This window comes from Danaus plexippus (assembly GCF_018135715.1).
Source record: "Danaus plexippus chromosome 16 unlocalized genomic scaffold, MEX_DaPlex mxdp_23, whole genome shotgun sequence".
NCBI classification, from domain to species: Eukaryota; Metazoa; Arthropoda; class Insecta; order Lepidoptera; family Nymphalidae; genus Danaus; species Danaus plexippus.
The window spans coordinates 1993287-2017407 of NW_026869851.1; the positions used below are offsets into that span (position 1 = coordinate 1993287).

Sequence of the window (24121 nt, forward strand, 5' to 3'; positions counted from 1 at the left end):
CCACAGAAAACTTTGAATATTACGATTACATACCTTATGTTTTTTATCTATATTTTTTTTATCAAAAATATAGTCTTTCATTAAAGTCACTACGTTTCGTCACTTTCGTGTTTCGTATTGTTTGAGCATTGCCATCATTCCATTCGGCTTTATTATTTCCTTGTGTATAAATTAGTGGGTAATATGGATGAATCTAATGACTTTGAACCTCTAGAACCTTCATTAAAAAATGTAATAGAACAAAAGTCCCTCCGCTGGATATTTGTAGGAGGGAAAGGTGGCGTAGGAAAAACTACGTGTAGGTAAGTGACTTCCTTTTTTTGCACGAGCTATTTATTTAAATTGGCAATTGAATTTGTACTTTCTCATTACAGCTGCAGTTTGGCAGTCCAGTTATCAAAAGTTCGAGAGTCGGTTCTTATAATATCCACTGATCCGGCTCATAACATATCGGATGCCTTCGATCAGAAATTTTCTAAAGTAAGTCACTAATTACAATGAAAACTGTTATACTATAATATTATTAAAACTATAACTTCTCAATATTAAAATTGTTGAGTAGATGTAGAACTCAATGACTGTTTGATTTAATTAGATTTATAAAAAAAAATGTATAATTAAATATAGTATTCTTATTCTGTACTCGCGGTAACAAAATCCTTAAATATTTTTGAGACTAAGGGTCATCTATGAGTTAGAATTACTAAATATATACTAAACTTTAGCTATATTTTATAACAAACAGACACAAAGAAACTATGACATTTATAATATTTGTAGAAGTATGTCTAAATATCTACAATAATAGATTTCTGTAAAAAAATGTGTTCATATATATAGCATCAATAAATAAGATTTAAATCAAACTCATTCTAACATTACAGGTGCCAACTAAGGTGAAAGGGTTTGATAACCTGTTTGCTATGGAGATAGATCCTAATGTAGGGTTAACAGAATTGCCCGAAGAATACTTTGAAGGCGAGACCGAGGCCATGAGACTTGGAAAAGGCGTGATGCAGGAGATTGTTGGAGCATTCCCCGGCATTGATGAAGCCATGAGCTATGCGGAGGTATGCTTAATTCTTATAATATTTTTTTATATGTTACACTGTCATAATATATGTATTATTTTTAAACTTACAGTAAGCTTACAAAAATGAGTTAAAAATAAAATAAGAGAAATAGTGTTGTTTTCACATATATTTTCTTAATTGTTTAAAAGATTTAATAACCTTATCAACCAATTAGCGTTACATACTGTATATAGCATTCTTTAATTAAAGATGACACATTATTACCTCTTTGGTTGTATCTTTTTATGCTAACTGTAAACACAGAAATATAAATAGCAGACAAGAATTGAATGAATAGTATTCTTACCTAGCATATATTCTTTTATGAACATTTTATTTAAGCGAAATAATGTACTCACTAACAACATGTTCTTGTATTAAAGATGAATATTTTTGTATATCTTTCAGGTTATGAAGCTCGTCAAAGGTATGAACTTCAGTGCAGTCGTGTTTGATACAGCGCCCACTGGGCACACATTGCGTTTGTTATCATTCCCTCAGGTGGTGGAAAAGGGTCTCGGTAAATTGATGCGACTAAAATCAAAGGTAACAAATAATGTCATAAAATTATAATTTAGGTAGCTTTCTGCATTTAATGTGTATATAAATTTAATTTCTCCTTATTATCAGGTGGCTCCATTCATCAATCAAGTGGCAACATTGTTTGGACTCGCTGAATTCAATTCGGACATGTTCAGCAACAAACTGGATGAGATGTTATCGGTCATAACACAAGTTAACACACAGTTCAAAGATCCGAATCAAACGACATTTGTCTGCGTGTGTATCGCTGAATTCCTCTCGTTGTATGAAACTGAAAGACTCGTCCAGGAACTAACGAGATGTGGAATTGATACTCATAATATAATCGTTAATCAGTTGCTTCTTAGAACATCAGCACCTTGTGAACTATGTGCAGCTAGACACAAAGTACAAGAGAAATACCTTGAACAAATAGCAGATTTATATGAAGATTTCCATGTAACAAAATTACCATTGTTGGACAGGGAGGTACGCGGGGCGGCAGCGGTTCAGTCTTTTTCAGAACACTTACTGACACCATACGTTCCACCTGCTACCAGTTCTTAAGCCGTCATAGTTATTAAACTGTTAGGGACACATTCTGCTTGATATAAAACGCGTGCAATAATTTTTATAGGAAAATGAAAATTAATATGGTTAGATTTAGGAATTACTTTGGGTTATTTGTTTAACATTCAATGTCTATATAAAATCATATTATCTATAAACTATTGAATAGTAAATTATTTTATACTATAGTAAATCTGAATAAATATTCCGAAAACATTGTGAATATATCTTTTATTTTATTTCGAAAACACTGTGACATGTGATGCGAGGATATTGTATCGACCGATGGCTGTTCATGACTCTCCCTGAAGAAGCAATAGAACAGATTCAAATGTATTAAAAGCTTTATAGCTATGGACATCTGAATCATAAGGAGTAGCAGACTGTTTTAAATTAAAGGTAACTAGTAAATTGTGTTTGAAGCAAAAAGGAAATGAAAAAAGTCTCGAAAGAGGTTTGTTTTCTCTTAATTAAAGTGGCAGTTGTCCGTAAGCCTTGTGCAAGGATAGAGTAGAAAGCCTCTAAAAATTTCCTTCTTAAGCTTTGGCAGACGTTAAAAAAACGTATTCCTAAGAAGAACTTAGTAAAGTAATAAGTAATTTTCATGACCGCAGCATCTCCAACATTCAAATGAAACTAGTGTTATTCGGATTTACTACGCGGATTATATTATTTAAAAACTCGTCTGCCCGTGATCACGGTTGCTGCAAAGTAACCGAAACGTCGGGATTATGTAGTTTTTAAATAATAAAATCCGCGTAGTAAATCCGAATAACACTAGTTTCATTTAAATGAATACTCGCGAAAATCTTAGATCTCATTATCTCCAGCATTCGTTATAAATATATAATATTAAAAAAAAACTATATAATTTTGGAAATAATTCATCTAATCAACTTATGTGATACGTTATTGAAGTTGATTTTTCAAATGGGCGGGAAATTAAAATTTGTTGACAAACAGATTAAAATTAATAATTAGTGTCGTGTAAAAAAAACAAGTTTTCATGGACCACATTTTTATTAAATTCCTCCCTTTTACAGTACAACATAATACTATTTTATTTGCAATAATAAGTTACTTCAACAACTATATATAATATGGTAAAATTATAACAACCATATTAGTCCAAGATCCCAGGGCTGCCAGACGTCACCTTATTTTCTTTTAAATGCGGACGATTGAGTAGCGTTAGTATGTACTATGATCGTATGCCCACCTTGGTCCACCAGCTCGGTCAAACGGCCAATTTTCAGGTATTAGGTGATCAAGGCAAATAAAAACATTACTAACTTCACAAAAATTCTCATGGTTGTTTTTCATCCGTCAGAAAATATGTGACGTCTGGCAACCCTGGGGTCTCGCTCTATATAATTAATACTGTCAAAAAGCCTGAATAATGGCAGTGATATTTCATTTTTGTATATTTCGCTGCTAACTATACAAAATTAATAATGTTTTAATCCACGTCCACTCATTTGTTGGTATTTAATTAAATCTGATTTATAAAATTAATAATATCCACATATAACCCTACTGTACTTAGTATTTTGAGTGCCTCATAATTCGAACCTAACGTTTAATCTCAGGATAATGAACCCCTTCGTTAAATGCCATCTTTGTTTGTTCAACTTTGGTTTACAAAGCAAATCACGAAAAACCTAAAACATAATCTAAAATAGAAAACTAAAGTTATATCTTTAAATCCCACTCACAATATTAAATGTGTGACGTGACGTCATCAGTAATAATAATGAAAAATATTGCTATAAACAAAAAGTTCACTTAACTCAACAGATTAAAAAACCGACTTGAAAATCACGAGCATAATAAAAAAAAAACAACAATAAAATGAATTTATGTGAAATCCGCGGATTTCACATAATTAATACAATGTTACCGAATTCAAATCCTTACTATTTGCAAGTCGTTCAAAAACATTACAATGATATTTACGTTTTAAACGGAAATAATTTTTTAAAATAAATAAAAAAGAAATATTTAAATAAATATAGATAACAATCTGTGTAAGGCAAAAGCACTTCAATTCGCATAGAATAATCTCGATTAAGTAACCTATTTTTATGTATTATTGCACCACACATAAAAAACGTACCAAACAAACAACAATAGATAATTTTTAAAACAATATGGCAGTCATATTTTTATAATCTGTGTCCATCACTTGTGTCAACTGGTTCTTGTCTGACATGGTATATGCCAGGCTGTCAATGTCGCCCCTATAAGGGAGCCGATTAAGGCGGCTACACACGAACCGAATTCGAAAAGCAGTTTAGGTGTGAAAACACCCCAAACCATGAGATGGCGGCAGTGAATCGTAGCTGACAACGCGCAGGCGAATATCTGAAATATGTTTTTAATCATAACAATCGTTTAGTATGTACGAAATAAATTTATGACTAAGTTTTAGAGTCTGGAACAAGGAATTTATTAGTCTTATTGTTTTTAAATTATTTTTCTTTTTTGCATTTCTATTAAAAATTATTTGATCTGACATTTAGACTGAATGCCATATAAAAAAAAACTTTTAATATTGGTCAAATCGATTTTCACATTTTCGATGACAGTTATGGTAAACGAAAGCGAAAGGGACATAGCGATTGCGTTAAAGAAATTCCCTTACTCTAATAGCGAAACATAGCTGAAACTTCAGACACAGCGTAAACACGGCGGCCAGCTGTGTTCGCGGCCCCACAGACCCCGCGCGGCCCCACAGACCCAGCAACGGTACAGTCGCACCAAACATCAAAGGCATACCTTGGGTTGTAAAAATTTAATCATAACATGGTTTTATTAATTATAAAATATTCAAAATAAAATAATGTTATTGTGTTCAAACAACGAAATTATGATATAAAATACAAAGCTACATCAACGGTCGCTTTAAATATTTTTAATGAAGGTGTCCTTGTAACAATATAAACGAATTATGTATGTATTTGTATTTAAAAACTAAATTTGAAGTTAGTATCAGTCAGTATGAAACAGCGTTAAAGTAGATTAAGTAAATAGAAAAGATTATTTGTGCACGCCAAGCCCAGCTTTATCGCCGGCGACACACATTCAAGTTTATATAATACTTGAGCTCAAACCTTTATCATGAGTTGATAAGTGTAACTGTGTGAGACCAAACAAATCTCTTAATTCCAAAACTATTAAAGGATTTTGAGGTTGTGATACAAATGAATCAAATAAAGAAAATATATTAGCAACACTTTGTTTTTTAGAATTTAATGACGTTGTGAGATAACATACATACATATATATATATATGTATATTTATTGTAAAGCTGCTAAAAGTTTTTTATTCTTCAAGATTTGAGAATACGTATATCTAAATACCGGTAAAAAAATTTAAATGTCAAAATAAATAAAAAATAGGCACTACTGCATAAAAATGACTCAATGAAATAAATGCACTTATAAAAGTTAGTCTAAAATTTTTATTCCTAATAATATTCATCAAAATATTATAAATTTATTTAAAAATTTAAAAAAAATGCGTTAAATTAATTATGAGTGACGTAAGTAGGGGTTATTTACATATATGTAAAATATATTAATACCTTGGTATAAAATACATTAACTCACCGAATAGATATATGAACATTAGTACGACGGAAACGACATGACCGATGGACAAATAGTTGGGGTCCCCAGCATGGAACACAGCCGTCCATCTTACATGACCGAGAGTCGCATGATGTCCCGTACCGTAGAAGTGATATGAGGCGAGCAACGCCCACAGACAAACCATACTCGAACTACACCGCGTCGCTAAAGCTGAAATCATCAAAATCTGTCACTCATATACCTTCATGTCAAGTTTGTAATATAAATTAATGTTAGAACTTACAAAACTTTGCTGCTCCTTCACTTTTCAACATGGAGACGACGTTTAGTGCTAAAAATCCAGACAGAAGCGCCAAGCCGGCTGTCGGCGCATACGCAGCCCCCAATACTAAGGCATTCGCTAAGTAAAACAACAGACCGGACACGACTAAAGGCAATAAAGTACCCCTACCATCCCTTTTCCACAATATTACAAACATCGTCACTATAACCAGCCAGGCACCCCTCGCTAACATTTTGGACCTACTAGGGGAACCCAAAGAACCCCAACCCACCGCCCAATGAGCGCACGTGAAAATACCAGCTATAACAATTCCATAACCTCTCCACCCTAAATGACGTCTAGCTGTTGCTACCACACCAGATACGGAACCTAGAGCTAGGACTAAGGCAGCTCTTGTAGCACTTCCCGTATACATACCCTCCCCGGAAGTCCAGCATTCGCCCTGTTCCTCCCTACACCCTCTATAAGTCCGAGTCAATGCCATCACAGCGCCAAAACCAGCCCACAGCAACATAGCCTTCACTGTTCCAACATTCCAAGCCATCAAGCCTAATATCGTCAGCGTCAGGAATGATAAAGTAGCGCCTTCCTCTATAATGTAACTGTTCGATACCAAAATAATGGCGGACGCGAATAGAGCCGCCCGTCCGAATCTCTCGTAAAACAGGGACCTGCCTTCATACCATCGCTGGGTGATACCATCCCAATGCATTATCACGAGCATACACGTCAGAGCCCCAGACACCAAACCAGTGGTCAGCACGATCGCATGCCCCAAGTCATCAATGATTTGATAATAGTAAGTGGTATAACATATCCCAACGCAAACACCAAAAGCTACCAATACACTTGGGACAAAGGAACTAGAAAAAACGTTAGAAATTCGTTCGAAAGGAATGCCCTCAATGATCAACCAATTGAAGAATATAGCCAGAAGTAGCAGAAGAAGTGCTCTCAGCATTGAGAGAGAATCGAATTCCACCCACACCTCACGAAAAACCCCTCTAAGATTATCCATCAGTTGTCTGAAACAAATATATAATATATATCTTATTCATTTTAATGCCCAGTTTAATAAATATAGATGCCCACCTGACGTCATCAACATATGCCCTCAATTCCATATCATTTTTCACATCAGCTGCCTTTTCTATCTGATTTCGTGTAGCATTAATGAGATGGGCCAATCTTTCCAATGGTACTTGCTGCGATTCTTCGCCGTATCTTAATAAATATTGGGTAACCTTAAAAAGATATTGTCTACATATACCTCCAACATTTACTCCATTAAGTTCTGGTAGAGTTAAAAATCATGAACATTATCCTTATAAGACATTGTACAATCAATCAGGAAATTTTTTCGTAATGTATGTCAATGTTAAGAAATCAGTACAAATACATATAAATAGCATTTATGTAAAAGCTTACCTGTTTTAGATTATTGGTTAAATGTAACAAAGCATGAGTTACTGGTGTATTTGGCAGTAAGGGCAACAACAAATTTCCTAGCGACGGAGCCGGTGGGGGTCTACCTAAAGCGGCGCTGATAGTTGGAGCTAAATCTGTCTGTTGTATTTCTCTACCTGACATCCGATCGGACTCTTCACCAGAAAAACCTGATCCATAATATGCAAATAAAGCTGCAGTTCGTTCAGCTTTACTCTCACCACCATGGTCTCCTAAGACAAAATAGATATACATTCTTCTCAATAACATATGGACCAAATTAAATTTCAATATCATATGTCATAAAAATGTGGCTTAGACTATATAGAGTAATAAAATAAAACTATGTCCAAAGTAAAAAAAAAAACAATTGAAATGTCACAAAATCAATAATTAGAAGATTGCTTATTAATAGAAATTCAACCTACCCTCAGTCCCTTCATGCATGACTAAAACAACAACATATTTATGTTTTAAATTAATAGCCGTAAATTTAAGTTACAACACTATAATTTAAATTGTAAACAGTATTCACCTGTTTCTGTCATTCCATGGTCACCAGCCACATACAGTATAACATCAGATGGCAATATTTCTATCAACTTTTCTAGTCTTGTATTGGTCTCCATTAATTTTCTAGCCATTTCTGGATGATTTGGTCCATATCTGTGCCCGGCGTGGTCAACGCCAAGGTAATGAGCAATAAGCAAATCCCAGTCACTCTTTTTGATTTCATCATATATTTTTGAATCAACTTCTACAATGAAAATGAATTAAAGAACTATATAAATTTTGTGGAATATCAGTATTGAGAGTTATACCGTTATCAACCGTATCTAAATCCCAAGTATGGAAGGAGTACATAGAATGTGAACGAGTCCATCTTCCCGGTAAGAGTCGCTCCCAAGTGTCATCTCCGAGGAGAATCGCTTTACTACTAGATGAAACAACCTGCAATCAAAGTAAAAGACTATAAAAGAATTCGAGAGTATAAAAAAACTGTCTCTTGAAATGCTACCTGATCAATAATATTATCTTCTTGTATTTCAATAGCTCCAAAGTTAGAGCTCATATCAATAAAAGTAGGCAAGGATCCAGTTATAAGGGCTTTTAATCTCTGAAGTGTAGTAGTTGGTGGATCTGCCATAAAACGAAATATTCGTGAGCGTTTTGGCCATTTTTTCACTATTTTCTGAATAATAGGCAGTTGATTGTGATAAAACAAAGGTTTTTCTTTATTCTCATCATATTCTGTAAAATCGTAACGGAGAGCATCCACCAATATAAAAGCCACTCTATTACGTTTCGGAGAGCATATAAGTGGTGAACTGGTTAAAGACAATATTTTTTGTATTTTTTCATCTTCACTACACTTAGAACTCAAAGTGCTATTCTCGAGGCCATCACATCCAAAGTTATTTAAATGCACGCACTGAGATACGTCGTTTAAAGTTTTACGAGATAATAGGAACCCTTGACCGAACATAAGAACCGCCGACAGAAGAAGATATGAAAACCAGACCAGGTATAAAATAAAATTCCATTTTTCTTTCATTGTTATACTATTTTCATAAATAAATAGGCAGTTGTCATTGATTTAAATGAAACGATTGCTTAAAGTTAGAAACTAATTCCCATTATCACATTCCACTGAAACATCGCTATAAAACATGAAACCCTTAATTAAACACTTGTCATTTAGTCAAATTGACATTTACCGTTGACGTTATTTACCTTGTACCACAGAATTAAAAAAACGCTCAATTATATATTAAGAAATATCTGTTTTAAAATATCACATCGATTACATTTTATTATAAAAATATATGATTTTTTATTAGCATTATCAGAATTATTATTTTTTTATTTTCAAGACTTGTGTCGTGTGCAAATTTTATGTCATTTCACAGTGTGACAATTATGAACATAACGACACTGACAGATTTTGTCTTATGGTGTGATTAGAGATATTTTGAATCAAATTTATGAAGTTAATATTAGTTTTAACTACTAATGTATGTGTGTGAGTGGACTCATGTTACGCTTCTCAATTATTTTAACCTTATCAATTGTACCATTAAACATAATAATTAGATCATTCTCGCAACCTACTGGTCATATATTTTAGTTTGGCTTTAAGCTTGCTTGACATAATTCTTTAATGTTGTTATTTACATGAATAACATTATCCTTATTTAAATTCTTGTTATCAAACCACCAAATTTGCATGCAAAAGGCATGATATTTATGAACCGCAAGCAATGGCTTCACCATCAAAAACTAAGGAACAAAGTAGACTTTTGGACTTATCGAGTGACGAGGAATCTGAGGATTTACAGCTAGAAATTATACCAAACAGGAAACGGAAAATTACAAGGTGAGATAAAGATCTTATAAATCATATAAATTTAAGTAACCAACCATAACTAATATTTCGATGTATGATAAAGAAAATCCTATGGAAAAGATCGTCGGAATCCACAATCAAAGTCGTCTGAACCCAGTATTGCATCTGAAGTACAGTGTGCATTATGTTGGGCCGTCAGAGGTACAGTGCTGTTATGGCTTCTTATGCTGACTTGGATATGTGCATCTTTATATGATCAAGTTACTACAATGAAGTTAGACATAGGATCAGGTCAGTATAATACAATAATGACAAAATATTCAATATTAGTTAAAAAATTATTTATGGTCTGATAATACACATTGTGTTTTGAGATAACATTGCTAGGAAATTGATAAGTTAATATAATGTTATGCCGAATGTTTTAGACCCAAATTACTTTCAACTGTAATATAAATTTATTACATGTATATTTAAGAAAATATATGAAAAACAAATTATAAATACAGTGGTATTGTGTCTAGTATAAATATTATGTAGCATGGTTTTATTATTCAGTACTTTAATAGACGCTCAATTAAACGGACTCTTGCTATTATAGCCTTATCATTTCAAGCCTACTAAATAAGGTGCTATACTGTTATCACAGTATCATTATATTTTTCATTTTGTCCTATGAATTATTAAAAGTTTACTAAAAATAAATATAATAGTGTACAGTGTAAATAACTTCAGTTAAGTGTTAAATGAAACAAATCTTTTTTCTTTGAAATATAATTTTTTTTTTTTATTTAAAAACATGGATGGATAAAAATTGGATTTATAGCATATTAATTTTAATTTATCAAAGTTTCTGAAGATTTTCTCGGTTCAATATTTTGGATAATAATACAGTAATAGGTTAAATATAGCTAATTATTTTATAAAAATATATTAATACAGATAAGAAAAAAAATTGATATCTAATTAATTATAGCTACGGATTTTTAAATGTTCCTATAGAGTGCACAGAAAAAAATTTGTTAATGTTTTTTGTTACTACATGATATAATCTGTACAATTATAATATATCAATCAAAAAAGTTTCTATTAGATTGATATTGACCTTTTAAATTATTTTTATTCAATAAATAAATAAATAAAATAATATATGTAGCAGGAAACACTTATTACTTATGTTCATTGCTTGATCAATGTTATTTATACTTGGACGATACTATTCGAAGTTGTAAAGTAGGAAACCATATTGAATTTTTATTTTTAATAGCAAAGTTAGTTTGTTTGCAGATATACTGAAAGTGTATTACGGAAAACTTTTCTGATTTTTAGAGGTGGTGATGTGATTTTCTGTCCTGGCAGTCTTTATAAACCTATCTAAACATACAGATTATATCCTCCGTTTAGTTTGCAAGCTATCAAGCTGAAGGCTTTGTATAATTAAATAATTGAACATGTGCTTTATTAGCCTATCCATTCTTTACGATTTTTTGTTCCATTTCACGTTTATGATTTTAACGGGTAGATTAATATGAGTAATGATTGTCGTTCATATTTCTATAATTGAATAGGAAAAAATTAAGTGGTTACAATATTATATTAGTTGCTTTGACATTTGCGAGTTTACTTACATTAGAGAGTGAGTTTACTTACATCGAACCTCTTAATGATAAATTGTTTTATACACGAATACATTGGTTATACCACATTTAATAAATCCATGGAATGCTGAGAGGTATCGTCTCATATTGAAATTCGTTTCTTAAGGGCGCCGGAGGGTCGTGAGTGCTCTTTCCAAGGGTGATTTTAAGAGACCGGAACATGGTTAAAGAATTGGAGAGGTCTTGTTCAGATAATTGTCTGTCTGAGGACTTGCAAGTCTGGGACCTCAATTTTGTCGGACAAAACAAAGTGTACCTGAAGTGCGGACCTTATTTCTCTTGGTCTCTGATTTTGTTTAAGGTTTCAGAAAGTCTTTTTGGGTGCCCCTTATAGAGCTAGCTGTGTATGGTAATTGGACTAGGATATTCTTTATTTACCTATTGATATCAATATACAAAAATCTATTTGAAACTATCACCAAATAGGTGGAAAGTTTTTGGAAGTTAAAAGTTCATATGCAAGTTGTTTTTTTTAAATGACAATTATAAAATATTTGGAATGCTGAATAAAGTTATAACTAGAAAAAAGTTCAATTCAAAAAGTCACTTAATCGTGAGATATGAAAATGACTAAAGCAATTTCTTGGTTGGCTTATTTGTGTATTTCATTGCGGCCTCTAAACCGAATGTGTTCTAAAAAATTTATTAGTTTGGTCCTAAAATTAAACTTTGAAAAAGGGGAAATAGTACACTAAAATTATGTCACTGCCATTTCTAGATTATTGTCGTATAATTTAAAAGTGATATGCAATTCATTTAACACGTGTAAATGTCATCTTTCAAATGATTTGATCAAAACAACAACCTCGAAGTGTAAGAAACCATAATCAAATCTGTACTTATTTGTATATACATACGTAAGCATGTCTCGTTGTTCCACAGGCTTAAGGGCTGAGAGTGTACTTGAGAACATTTTACCTTTAGGTACGTCTAGCTATCCGTATATCTTCTATAAGACATGTATACATCTAAGCTTGTAATACGCATGCGTGGGCTCGGCACTCCTAAGTGACGTCACACACTCTTAGCGCCTCCGCGACCCCCGTTCAGTCAACAGTCCTCATGTTAGTTTGAACAGTGCTGCTCCTCGCTGTAGCAAGTGCCTCTGTGTTAATTTGTAATTTATTATTGTATAGTAAATTGTGCAGTGAAAAAATAATAATAACGTACTACGTTTTTAGTTGTTCTGCCTGATTGTACAAGAGACTTGTCTGTATCGGGGTGTTTGTAGATTGTATATTAATGATTATTTAATATTTAGCGACTGTAGCGTGTTTATTTATTTAATATATTGTTTTGCTGCAAACGCTCACACGCATGCGTGTGTTTCATTCACCGCGTCCTCTCGGCTGTCGGCTGGTCGATATTATTTTATCTTATCTTTTAATATCTTTCTTGTTTTTTCATGATTATAACGGATCTCTTGTATCTTGACGTTACGTTATAAGATAATTTGATACGCATTCCGCGTTGGCAATAGAAGAATTCTCTTATCGAGTATTTATATAGTTATGGCGGCAAAATTTTATTAATGTTTTGATTTTATGAAGCAATATTTTAATTTTAAATTCATTAAACATTGTTGTCTTTAATTTTCTCCTGACGCAGCCGTTGCTCTCAGGATAAAACACTCGTTACCTTCCCTCGTATGATAAACGAGACTGTTCTGTGTTCCACTTTCTCCCAGCTATTGTCTACTTGAAAACATAGTGTTGAAGCTTCTACATCAAAATTATCTTGCTCATATATACGAGTTATTATTTCAAGTTGAGCATTAATTGTGAATTATGTGACATTTTCTTAAAATATTTTCAGTGTTTTTAGGTTAAAGATATGAATATAATATATAAATATATGTAAGCATTTGCATATTTATGCTTATTCGTATCTAGAATATCTATATTGGAACTGCTTTTCCTATCGCCCACGTTCTGAATAGACTGCATCAGCACACAAATTGAATTCTTTCAACGTGTTTTCCTTAAATCTATTCATTAACGTAAAACGTGAAAATGAATGTTTAATACTTTTTACGTAAATCAGTAAGTAATATACATACTTTTTTTATTGTTTCGTTAAAAAAATTATTTATTAAAACTGACAAATATACAATAACTTCAGAGACGCGCGAAATATTTGTATAGTTTTAATATGATTACCAAAAAAATTCAATATCTTTGTAGATTGCAATAAATTCTATGGAAAATTTCCTTATTATACCTCATTGTCCTTTAAATAAATAAGAAAACTTAAATTTTAAAACGAACTTCGATCAAGGTTGACTAAAAATGATCTCAAAGTCGAATCGTTTTTTGACCATACTGACTACTTGCGTTCTAAGTACGAGAATGTAAAATCAATTCGTCAACACAATACCGTCAGTTACGACGTATCTTTAACAAAACTCGTCAACTATTCAATTTTATCGTACTCATGAAGATTTGTTGAAGAACAATTATAAAACTATATCGTAAACTTTGATATCATTCATTTTAAATTAATGACAACAAAATCAAATAATAACAATAAACGAAAATGTATTTTATTGTTATTGAACGTAAACATTTTGACAAAACAGTTTTCGTTAGTAAGATATAAAAGTAGACATTCCGTTGCGAGGACCTTGACCCCGTTCCGTTATTTACATTATTAATACGATTCAATCGTTATGAAAGAACTTTTATTACTTTCATAACTTTACTGAATTGTTTTAAGGGTTGCTCGTCCCGTCTTTACCGGACCGAAGCCAAAAAAGCGGGATTACATAAACCATATAATACTTTATCGTCTATGTAATAGCGAAGAAATATTTCATAATTGATTTAATTTTATTAGTTCTATAATCAATCTATATATTTATAGAGACCAGGCAAAACATCTAAAAACGTTCAACATCCTGAGCTGGTGACTTTGTGTTTGTTTGAAAGTTGATCGTCATTCGTCAGGGGAAGCTCGTGTAGAGTGGTTGTGTTGTGACGGATGGACTTACGGTAGCGTTTTGGGAATTATGGAGAATGCCGTGCGGACGGTGGGGCCGCTGCGCGTTGGGAAAAAGATGAGGAAGAGGAGGGAGTTGGACGCTCTGGTGGGAGGTCCGGGGAGTAGAGGAGGGAGGTTACTGTCGGCGTCCAGCGACGAAGGCGAACCCTGGGGTCGTAGGGCTTCCAGGCGGCCCAGATCGAGGCCGTTTATACGTCTCGCAGCCGCTCTAGCCTTTTGTGTGTGCGTAGTATCTGCAGCGACTGTACTGTGGCTATTCGTTGATGTTAGGAGGCAGATCGTATCACTTCGTATAGAAATGGACAGAGGTTTGTTCTTAAATCTCTGTTTGACATATATTAATATTGTCCATTTATAAGTGTATGTTTCCTATTTGTGTTTACGTTGAGTGACCTCGAGTTTTCGTAGAGGTCAGACAAAGACAGCCGTTTAAATGGTTGGAAATGGTCACTGCAGTTCACTTCGGTAGCAATGAAGCGAGTATATTTTTGTATAAATTATTATTCAACGAGATGTCAATAGGTTACATAAAAAATGCTTAAACGGAAACACTGTATTTAATAACGTTATAAATTAATCGTTAACAAACTTGATAATTATGTGATCGTTATTTTTTTTTTATAAATATATATTTTTATTGTTCATGTATGTGTTTAAGAGTTTATCAAACTTTATCCCACATGTGTTAACATCCTTAAGGTCAATGCCCAGTGTGCAGATTCGATCGATAGTACCGATTTATGTTGACCCTAAAAAGCTTTGACCCTTAGTCGACTTACAGCATAAAATATATTTAAGATGACGGTATAATGAAATGTTTGTTGGAAGAATTTCACAAATTAGAACTGATGATATCATTTCGTCAAACAGTTTCGTCAAGCAGTGCCAGTGTGAGCGACTCGCTCCAGATATGTCATACCGCTGCTAAGGAATTGAAAGCTAACGCGACGGAACTGACCACGAGGCTGTCGAAGCTGGAGAAGGATCATCAGGAGCTGGCCCTGAGGATGGAACAAGCCACCAAGGAACTCGCCTTCGTATCAGATCAGCTCTCAGCCGCACCAAAACTGGCGGACACTCCCAGAAGACTCGCCGAACTACAGAGAACTGTTGCCGACTTTGGATCACAGGTTATCATCATCATCATCAATACATACATCATCTTTTCTTAATAAATCCAATTTATAGGTTTAAACAAAAATTTTTTTAATGTTACCATTAAACTAAACGTGTTCTCAATTACGTGAACATTCTATTTTGTTTGTAAATCAATAAGAACAGATGTTGCTCGTTCTTTAGTTACGTTGATTTCTAAGATGATTGATTCAAATATAAGCAAGCTTCTTATATATATTTATATTAATATTTTTTAACGACACATCTTAAAATAACTGACACTTTTCTGGAACGTACGTTAGTACTATAAAATTCAAATGAAACTAATATTTTTTGTATGTACAAAGCGTTATGTTATTATATTTAAAATTAAATACTCCCGACGTTTCGATTACTTTGCAGCAACCGTGATCGCGTCTCGTCTGTCCGTGATCGCGTCTCGTCTGTCCGTGATCACGGTTGCTGCAAAGTCAGGAGGACTATGTAGTTTAAAATAATAAAAAAAGCGTAGTATATTCGAAAATAGTAGTTTAATTTAAATAAATACTCGCGAAAGTCTTACATCACAATTATTATAAAATATAATATAAGCCATTGAGTTAATTTACACGTAAATATGTTCCAGATCAAAGGCTTCGATAGCGCGTTGGCGTCGGCTAAGAAACAAGCCGTGACCGCCTCATCAGGAGTGGAAGAAGTCAGGAATATACTGCACGAGCTCGAAGGACGGAATAACGACACGATAGCAAACATAACAAACACCATCAAGACAGAGGAAGAACTCAAAAATCAATTGACTGTATTAAATAATACGCTGTTCAATAGAATATATGACATAGAGAATAAAGTTAGGGAGATTAATGTAGGTACTCAATATTATTGTTTATTATATATATATACCAATCTATATAAGGAACAAAAAGTCATTTAAGTCATTTAAATGAAACGGTCTTGGATCTCATTAAGTTATTTTAGTCGGTTAAAATCCCAAGCCTATTCTATTTGGATAACAAAATACTAAAGTAATCCTCAGTCTGAGTCTTAATACATAATGCATAAACAATATGTGTTACAGAAGCCATCAAGCACGGTCGCTAGCATCACAACCCAGCCTGTAGCCAACGTCACCAAGATAACGAACACTACTGAGACACAAGGTATGTACATATATATATATATCTTCAAAAACTTCTACAATGCGGTCAGAGAAACAAAATCATTTGTTATTTGTTACAAACCATGTATGAATAATTTATTATATCTAAAACTTTAACGTTCCTAAATGTGAAAATAAAAATAAATTCAATTATAGATTTTTAATTATATTAAGGTAAAAGTCAAAGAGTATATATATATATGATGCCATAAATACAACATATATATTATGTTAAACCGTAATTAGGAAGTAGTGAAGGTCCGTCGAAATGATCGTTTTTCTTCCGCGAGGATGTAAAGGGCGTCCCAAGGCAAAACCGGTCGCTTGGCATTTTAAAACTCTCGTATAAATTACGTTTATCAGGAAAATATATACAATATATGGTTATTTGTATTCCGTACCGTATCAGTTTTTGCAAGGCACTTGTATTGTTGTGAATTTTAATTGTATTATTATAGAATATTGTATTGTATGTTTCCTTAAATCTTGTTGATAAAGTAAGGTTATAAGATAAATAGTCTTTAAAAAAATCGCATTTATTTCATTAGACATACTCGATAATGTTTTCTTCACAGGGTATTCAAATAATTGTTCTGAACGAATTATAATATATGCAAAAATTTTGACATTGGCATAAAGCCATAGCATAAAACGAAAAAAAAAAAATTCCGTCAAATGTTAAAATGACGTGTGTCAGATGTCAAAGTGACAGATATCTAATTTAGTTTATTTATATGTTAATCCGTTTTTGTTTAATCTGTTCAGGACCAGCGAAACCGTTTGTGCTGCATTGAAGAATATTATGAATATGAATAAGGTTTGCTCACAAACAACGTCCACTCGACAAATATTTGTACCAGAAAGTTTATATGAAACAATACCCTCCACGATAGATGTCTTAAGGTAAAACGTATTTTTGTGAATATAGGACTTTTTGCATCAAATCTATATTGACACGGACGTTATATAGAGATTTCTATTAAGGCGATTGTGTAAAGTTGAAGGATAAGTTCAGCGACAGAGATCTCAAGACTTAAGAAATCGGGTTACAACTTACGAACCATGTTTACTTTTGTATTATGAAATCACTTTAATTTCACCGTTCGTTCAGCACTCGTGTGTATTAAATTTAACGTTGGCGCGAATATAACAAAACAAATAATATTATATAAAAATATTAATTAAAATTTTACAGCGGTTTTAAACACGTGGAGCGTGCGACCGCCTTAACGCAATAAGTGGAAGCGAGTCCTTGATTAATGTAAATAATTTATTATTATTTTGTAGAATATAAAAATTTTATTTTTTAATGTGAATGTAGAGAGGTTTACGTACACGCTGTGTGTTGCCAGGATGCCGATAAGTGTGAGTGTTGTTATTGTAATAAATTATTGTTAATAAATTAAATATTATTACACGAGTTTTGTTTCATTTTATATCTGACAAGGGTACATTAGAATGACAACGAAGGGAAAGGTGTCGCTATTTAAAATTCATTTATTTATAATGTATTTACAAACGGATATAAATATAAATATAAAAATGTGTATATTCATGACATACCTGTGACATGGTGGCAATAAAACAATTTTTAGTCTGTAACGTAATCATAAAAATATTAAAAAAAAAAATCTAAAGTTTTCTGATTTAATAGTAAAGATAACATTAATAATATAATAGATATATTCATTTGTTAATGATGCCGATGTTTTGAGCGACGTGTTTGAAAGCGTCAATGGCTCGTGTGACGTCATCACGCGTGTGAGCCGCTGATAGTTGTACGCGGACGCGGGCGCCGCCTCGCGGCACCACGGGGTAACTGAACGCTACTACGTATATGCCGCGCTCTGGAAATACACATGGACATATAATATACGAGTATATATATATATATATATATATATTTCCTCACATCTATCGTCTGTCTGTCAGTCTGATAATATGATAAGAATTAACTTAATGCATGCATATTTTAGATTTTTTTTTAAATTATTTTATTATAATGTATAATACAAAAATTAATTATCCTTGCGATAAAAACTGCGTGCCAACCTATATGATAAACACGAGATCGGCTGAGTTTTTATTTGGATTTCAATCCTTTATCCTTAGGTATATATTTCGTAAAAAAAATTCACCTACAAAATGAATGACGTGTCTAAAAAACTGGGAACTGTCAACTGTCAAAGTATCGCTTAACTGAACCAGATAATCAACTGACCATTTGTATATATGGTGTGCGTCTTTTATTGCTTGTTTTAGACACATCAGCATTATATCCTTCGGTGAACGATCTCAGCAGTATCAAAGCTCTTAATCTCTAGTCGCGACCTTGTTTATTCACGAATACCTCTTTACATAGTTCGGTATAATATCGACACATGACATTGGAGTAATCTATAAGGAAACGCCACTAAATAAGAGAGAGAATTGAGCCAGTGCAGTCGTGCTTCTGAACATCTCACCTAACATCCCAGCAGCTAGGTCCACAGCCAAAGCAGCGTCTCCCACCATTACCGGGCAGATCGGATGCTCGTCCCCGGCTACCGCCAGGCCCACAGACTTCAGACCCTCGCGGAACTGGCGCGTGTTCTCGCGGAGACGCCGCCGGAGATCCGAGCTGTTCTCCACTAATTCTAGGGACTGTGGAAGTATTACGTTTTGAACTTATTAAAAAAAAAACTGGTCTATGTCCGGCTGATATATGTCTATCTGTTGGTACGCTATCTTCTTCATATATGTGTGTGCGTATATATGTATACCTTCGAGTTTAAAAATACCTTCATTGAAGCAGCGACCACGGGCGGCGGCGGTGAATTTGAGAACAGGTAAGGTCTAGAGACGTTTCTGAGTAAGGTGATGAGTTCCTTGGGCCCGGTGGTGTAGCCCCCGGCGGCTCCGCTGACCGCCTTACCCAGCGTGGAGCAGATAATGTCGGCCGCACCCAACACGCCGCAGTACTCTTCGGTGCCTCTGATGGAATTAAATTACCTACTTATCCCCATACAACAGCATTTTACAAAGTGTACGAAACGCCCCCTTGTGGGTTGCGGGCCTAAAGGGGGTGGTAAGAGTCCCAGAAAAAATGGGGGCGTTGTGTAGTCGTCTTGGAGAAGGAGGGGGGGAGGGTTGTATTTGTAATTTAATTCAGCTAGGATAAGTTATAGTGGATATTCAGTAGGTACATATAAAAAAAATGAGTCCTTTAAAACAATTTTTTATTCTCAAAATGGGAGGATTCTACTCCTAGTACCTACTGCTACTGGTTACAAATAACAATTCTTTCAATATTTGTTTGCACTCTATGAGCAATTAACATAATCATCTGTTATATGTTTAAGTATAATGACCTCGATGAATATTTTAAATATTTAAGATATGAAAAGTGTTTTAGGGTACTTTAGAACTTAACGCTTATTCTATTGCCCCCTTTTTTTTGCTTTACTTTAATTTCACTGTACTAATTTTCATTCTCCACACGTTATAATATTATTGATTCTTTCGTCAGAGATACAGCTTCAGTTTCAACGAGATATCTGGTTATGTTATGATAGTCTGACGATGTTACCAGAAGCCTACTCAATACATAGGATATTTATGAATCATTGTATCCTTAGCCTCGTATAAAACAATTACCAGCTGACATATAATTTACTATGCTTTATGCTATATATTTAAATGATGTATCGTAAACATTGTCAACGCTTAATTTAATAACAAATTTAACAAACTTTCATAGTGAGAAATTCATATAAAATACTTTTATTAACGAAACTATAAATCTATCATCAGCGTTAAAGGATGTAATATACAAGTAACCTTCGCAAACAATAGTAGCGACATAATAGAACAATTAAATCAAACGATTTCTTACAAAAAATAATACCGAAAATATATAACCGTCACAACCCACCTGCCAGTTTCTCCAAAAAATCCGGTAGCATGACTATCGTCTATAGCAAGCAAGGCTCTGTACTTATCAGCCAAATCTCGTAGACCCTTTATGGGGGCGACCGTACCGTCCATAGAGAACACTCCATCAGTCACTATCAGTTTAAGTCTTGCTTCGCTATGAGCTAGAAGGTGTTCCAATTCTGTAATATAATAAAATTATCTATTATTCTGAGTCTGTAACTGTTTTGATAATTCTGTAATCAAAATCATCGCTATTGGTTCTGACAAGCGACGGAAATATGAATCCTTGGTCAGAACATTCAGTTATATTTTTAATATAAATCAAAAATACCACCAAAATCCCCAAAAGTTTGTTTGGTAAACTATAATGTTTTTATTTGCAATTCGGACTCTATATTTAAGTTATACGAAACAAATGAAGCTGCCAATATGATATTCATGTTATAAAACAACCTTAATACGAAAAAACACATTAGTTTTATTGTTATTAGTGTGTCAATACAAAGTTTTTGTATACCTTTAAGATCTCTGTGCGGATATCTAAACTTTTGGGCCTTGCACAATCTGATTCCGTCGATGATGGAGGCGTGGTTCAAAGCGTCAGAGAACACAGCATCTTCAGGAGTGAGCATCGTCTCAAACAGACCGGCGTTGGCATCGAAGCAGGATATATAGAGTATTGCGTCCTCTCTTCCATGGAATTTAGCCAGACGTCTCTCCAATTCCTATTTGTTGCCCGTGCGAAAGCAATTTTATTTTGGAAATGTTTTTCTATTAAGATTATTATTTTATCTCGATCTAGTTTGAATTTAATGTCTTTATCAACCGTTAAGACAATTTAAAACATATATACTGTATTTACAATAAGCATATTCTGACTACTTCATAATATAATTTAGATAAAAATCAAATTAAAAACGATGAATTATTTCACTGTTAACTTTTAAAAAATTATCGAATGCAACGAATAAAACAAAAATAATGATTTTTTTATTTTAATGACGAATTTTAATTATATGAAAGATATTAAAATCTTTTTACCTTATGAATAGTTTGAGTTCCACAAATAAATCGTACCGAACTGAGACCTGCGCCGTATTTACTTAAGGCTTCTCGCGCTGCCTCCACAACCTCTGGATGATTCTAGAACGGAAGTAGTTAATTTTCAAAAACCAAAAAAGTATATGTATATATCGGCGCAAGCAGCTTCAATGACGGATGCAACATGAAAATAACTCAAGACTGGCATCAATTATTATAACACCTTATTGGTCGTCGTTACTATTGTTAAAAGTAAAACGAGAATAGAACTATGTTTGAATTCTGGTTTAAATATGACGTCTGGACGCACGACAGCGGACTGCAGAGTTCAGCGTGTGCGGAGCATAAAGGATGTGATTATGAAGAACCTTCGAGAAATACAAGAATATTTAGAAGAATTGAAGTTTCATTTTGAAGTATCTGGAACGTACTGAAACAAGTGACATTGGTGACGTCTGCGAGGCTGGCGTCCTGTCTTTAAAACAATAAATTTATAATAAAATCCGATATATATAATATTGTTACAAGTGGCGCCCTCCGTGTCGTACTAATTATAATACTGAACCATTGTAACTATGTAATGGCAACATTTTAGTATCAACATGCATCTGAAAACTATAAATACTAGCTTCATCCATTTATTAGGACATTATTGGAAGTAACGATGAACATTAAAAATCAAGACTGAAACCGTACCTCGAACAACATCTCTAAATTGTATTGTGTTATTTTTAATTTAAATAATCGTAGGAAACTATTGTTTTTATGGACGTCTGTAATAAATAATATTGTTATAGGATTTTTAAAATTACCACGATGAAATGCGAGTTACTTACAGACAAACCGAGATAGTTATTAGCACAGAAATTCAAAAACTCCCCCTCCGCTCCCTGCACCTTAACCTGAAACAGAACAGAAACACTCATAAGGAAATAATATCCAAATTATCGCTTTACTTTGTGCGAGTGATTCTTAAAATCTTTGCCATTGTTACATTTAAAAAGTTTATTATTCAAAGATAAGAGAATGTCGTTTACACTTGCTTATTTTATTTGCAATGCCTTCTTCGTCATGAATACAAGATTCCTATTCATAAAAACGTGATAAGGTTTTTGACTTGAACACAAAGTAATCTTAAGGACAGCTCGTGGACGTATTGATGATCCTTACAATTTTGCAAATTAAAAGAAAAATAATACAAAGACATTTTTTTTAGAATAGAAATAAAGGTATTGTTACTTGTAATGATATTGTTATATGATAAAAACTATTAAAACAATTTTAAGTTTGTTTATGACTTCTTTTGCAAAACTTTGGTCAGTTTTGTAACATTAGCACAGTATGTCAAATTAGCAACGGGTTATCTTCAGGTACTATCAGCCATACTATTCTCCTTCTTTAACACAAACACAGTTCTGTTAATATTACCTTCGTGTCCTGAGGTGACGTCAATATTCTCTCATGTTTCCACGTCTTAGCTCTCTTTATTTCTTGGAGTCTATCTTCAAGGACCTCTCGGAGTTTAGTCACCCCTGCCCTTTCTTTCACATTGAACTCATGAAGCTGCCTAAATTGTTGTCCTCTGAACACTATGAGACACAACCGATTAAAATAGCCGTAATATAAATATTGTTACTGTATTTGTTAGCACGATATTATTTTAATGAAATATGAAAATTAAACAGTTCCAGAACTGTCACAAGTATTTGAAAGTTAAATATTGAAGAATTATTAGAATGTACACGTAGATATATAACAATATCGTAATCAGGTAACTACAATTACGACTGTAGGCTATAATGGCTGATAATTGTTTACATATTTCTTCAAAAATATGTTGCAATCATTTGATAAATAACAACAAATATATAGTCATTTTTAATGTTAATTCTATAAATCAAACTTTCAAATAAAATTTTTGTGTTAATATGACGCAAAATCCTAAATAACCAAGATGACTTAATTTTAAATTGTTTCGTAAAACAAATGCATTTAACACTCGAGAAGTTTCATAGAGCACTATCATAAGGGCGTCAGCAAGGCTTAACAACATATCGGCTTCTATTTACAAAGCTGACGACCTTAACAGGAAAATCGCAAACAGAATAAGATAAATAATATTTAGATGGAATTAACATCTTCATAGAAAGCAATATTGCGTGAGTTTCTATGCATTTATTTTATTAATTAATTAAAACCTAACGTACCTATGCGCAGGAGTTTAGGTTGTAAAGCCATCTCGTCGACTGTCGGAGTGACCGTATTTTGCCGGCTTCTTAAACCAGTCACGCAAGTTTCTGTTTACAATTCAGTTGTGATTCAGGTCTGCCTGATATTTAACCTCATATTTACATCTAAATGGTGTTTGAGACCAAATTATTCGACGTTTTCAAGGTCATC

The 24121-nt window shown here is 33.3% G+C and overlaps 4 protein-coding genes across 7 annotated transcripts; 2 read left to right on the forward strand and 2 right to left on the reverse strand.

Annotated features, from left to right (window-relative positions):
* The first annotated feature begins 84 nt into the window (after positions 1-84).
* LOC116772023 (ATPase ASNA1 homolog) lies at positions 85-2388 on the forward strand. The gene is made up of 5 exons (XM_032664047.2): positions 85-302; positions 375-480; positions 885-1070; positions 1482-1619; positions 1704-2388. Exons 1-5 carry the CDS (start codon positions 184-186, stop codon positions 2160-2162), a joined length of 1008 nt encoding a protein of 335 aa, XP_032519938.1. The 5' UTR covers positions 85-183; the 3' UTR covers positions 2163-2388.
* Positions 2389-3166: 778 nt separating this feature from the next.
* LOC116772189 (GPI ethanolamine phosphate transferase 3) lies at positions 3167-12438 on the reverse strand. Of its 2 annotated transcripts, XM_061528210.1 has the most exons (10): positions 12351-12438; positions 8507-8628; positions 8310-8439; positions 8024-8245; positions 7471-7721; positions 7135-7286; positions 6043-7067; positions 5778-5969; positions 4810-4943; positions 3167-4529 (listed from the first exon to the last, which is right to left on the reverse strand). In XM_061528210.1, the coding sequence occupies exons 2-10, from the start codon at positions 8558-8560 to the stop codon at positions 4356-4358; spliced, it is 2334 nt and encodes a 777-aa protein (XP_061384194.1). In that variant the 5' UTR covers positions 8561-8628; positions 12351-12438; the 3' UTR covers positions 3167-4355. The 2 variants fall into 2 exon arrangements, with proteins under 2 accessions (XP_061384194.1, XP_032520178.2); XM_032664287.2 differs by lacking the exon at positions 12351-12438 and having other exon boundaries at positions 8507-9177.
* On the forward strand, positions 9417-18182 carry LOC116772191 (uncharacterized). Of its 3 annotated transcripts, none has more exons than XM_032664290.2 (6): positions 9417-9865; positions 9939-10126; positions 15364-15623; positions 16235-16471; positions 16685-16766; positions 17531-18182. In XM_032664290.2, exons 1-6 carry the CDS (start codon positions 9750-9752, stop codon positions 17557-17559), a joined length of 912 nt encoding a protein of 303 aa, XP_032520181.2. In that variant the 5' UTR covers positions 9417-9749; the 3' UTR covers positions 17560-18182. The 3 variants fall into 3 exon arrangements, with proteins under 3 accessions (XP_032520181.2, XP_032520183.2, XP_032520182.2); XM_032664292.2 differs by lacking the exons at positions 9417-9865; positions 9939-10126 and adding exons at positions 12557-12716; positions 14356-14801; XM_032664291.2 differs by lacking the exons at positions 9417-9865; positions 9939-10126 and adding exons at positions 12557-12702; positions 14356-14801.
* Positions 17712-24092, reverse strand: LOC116772190 (2-amino-3-ketobutyrate coenzyme A ligase). The gene is made up of 9 exons (XM_032664288.2): positions 23929-24092; positions 23150-23310; positions 22558-22623; positions 21722-21823; positions 21198-21405; positions 20679-20859; positions 19546-19738; positions 19231-19408; positions 17712-18612 (listed from the first exon to the last, which is right to left on the reverse strand). The coding sequence occupies exons 1-9, from the start codon at positions 23957-23959 to the stop codon at positions 18452-18454; spliced, it is 1281 nt and encodes a 426-aa protein (XP_032520179.1). The 5' UTR covers positions 23960-24092; the 3' UTR covers positions 17712-18451.
* Between the last annotated feature and the right edge of the window lie 29 nt (positions 24093-24121).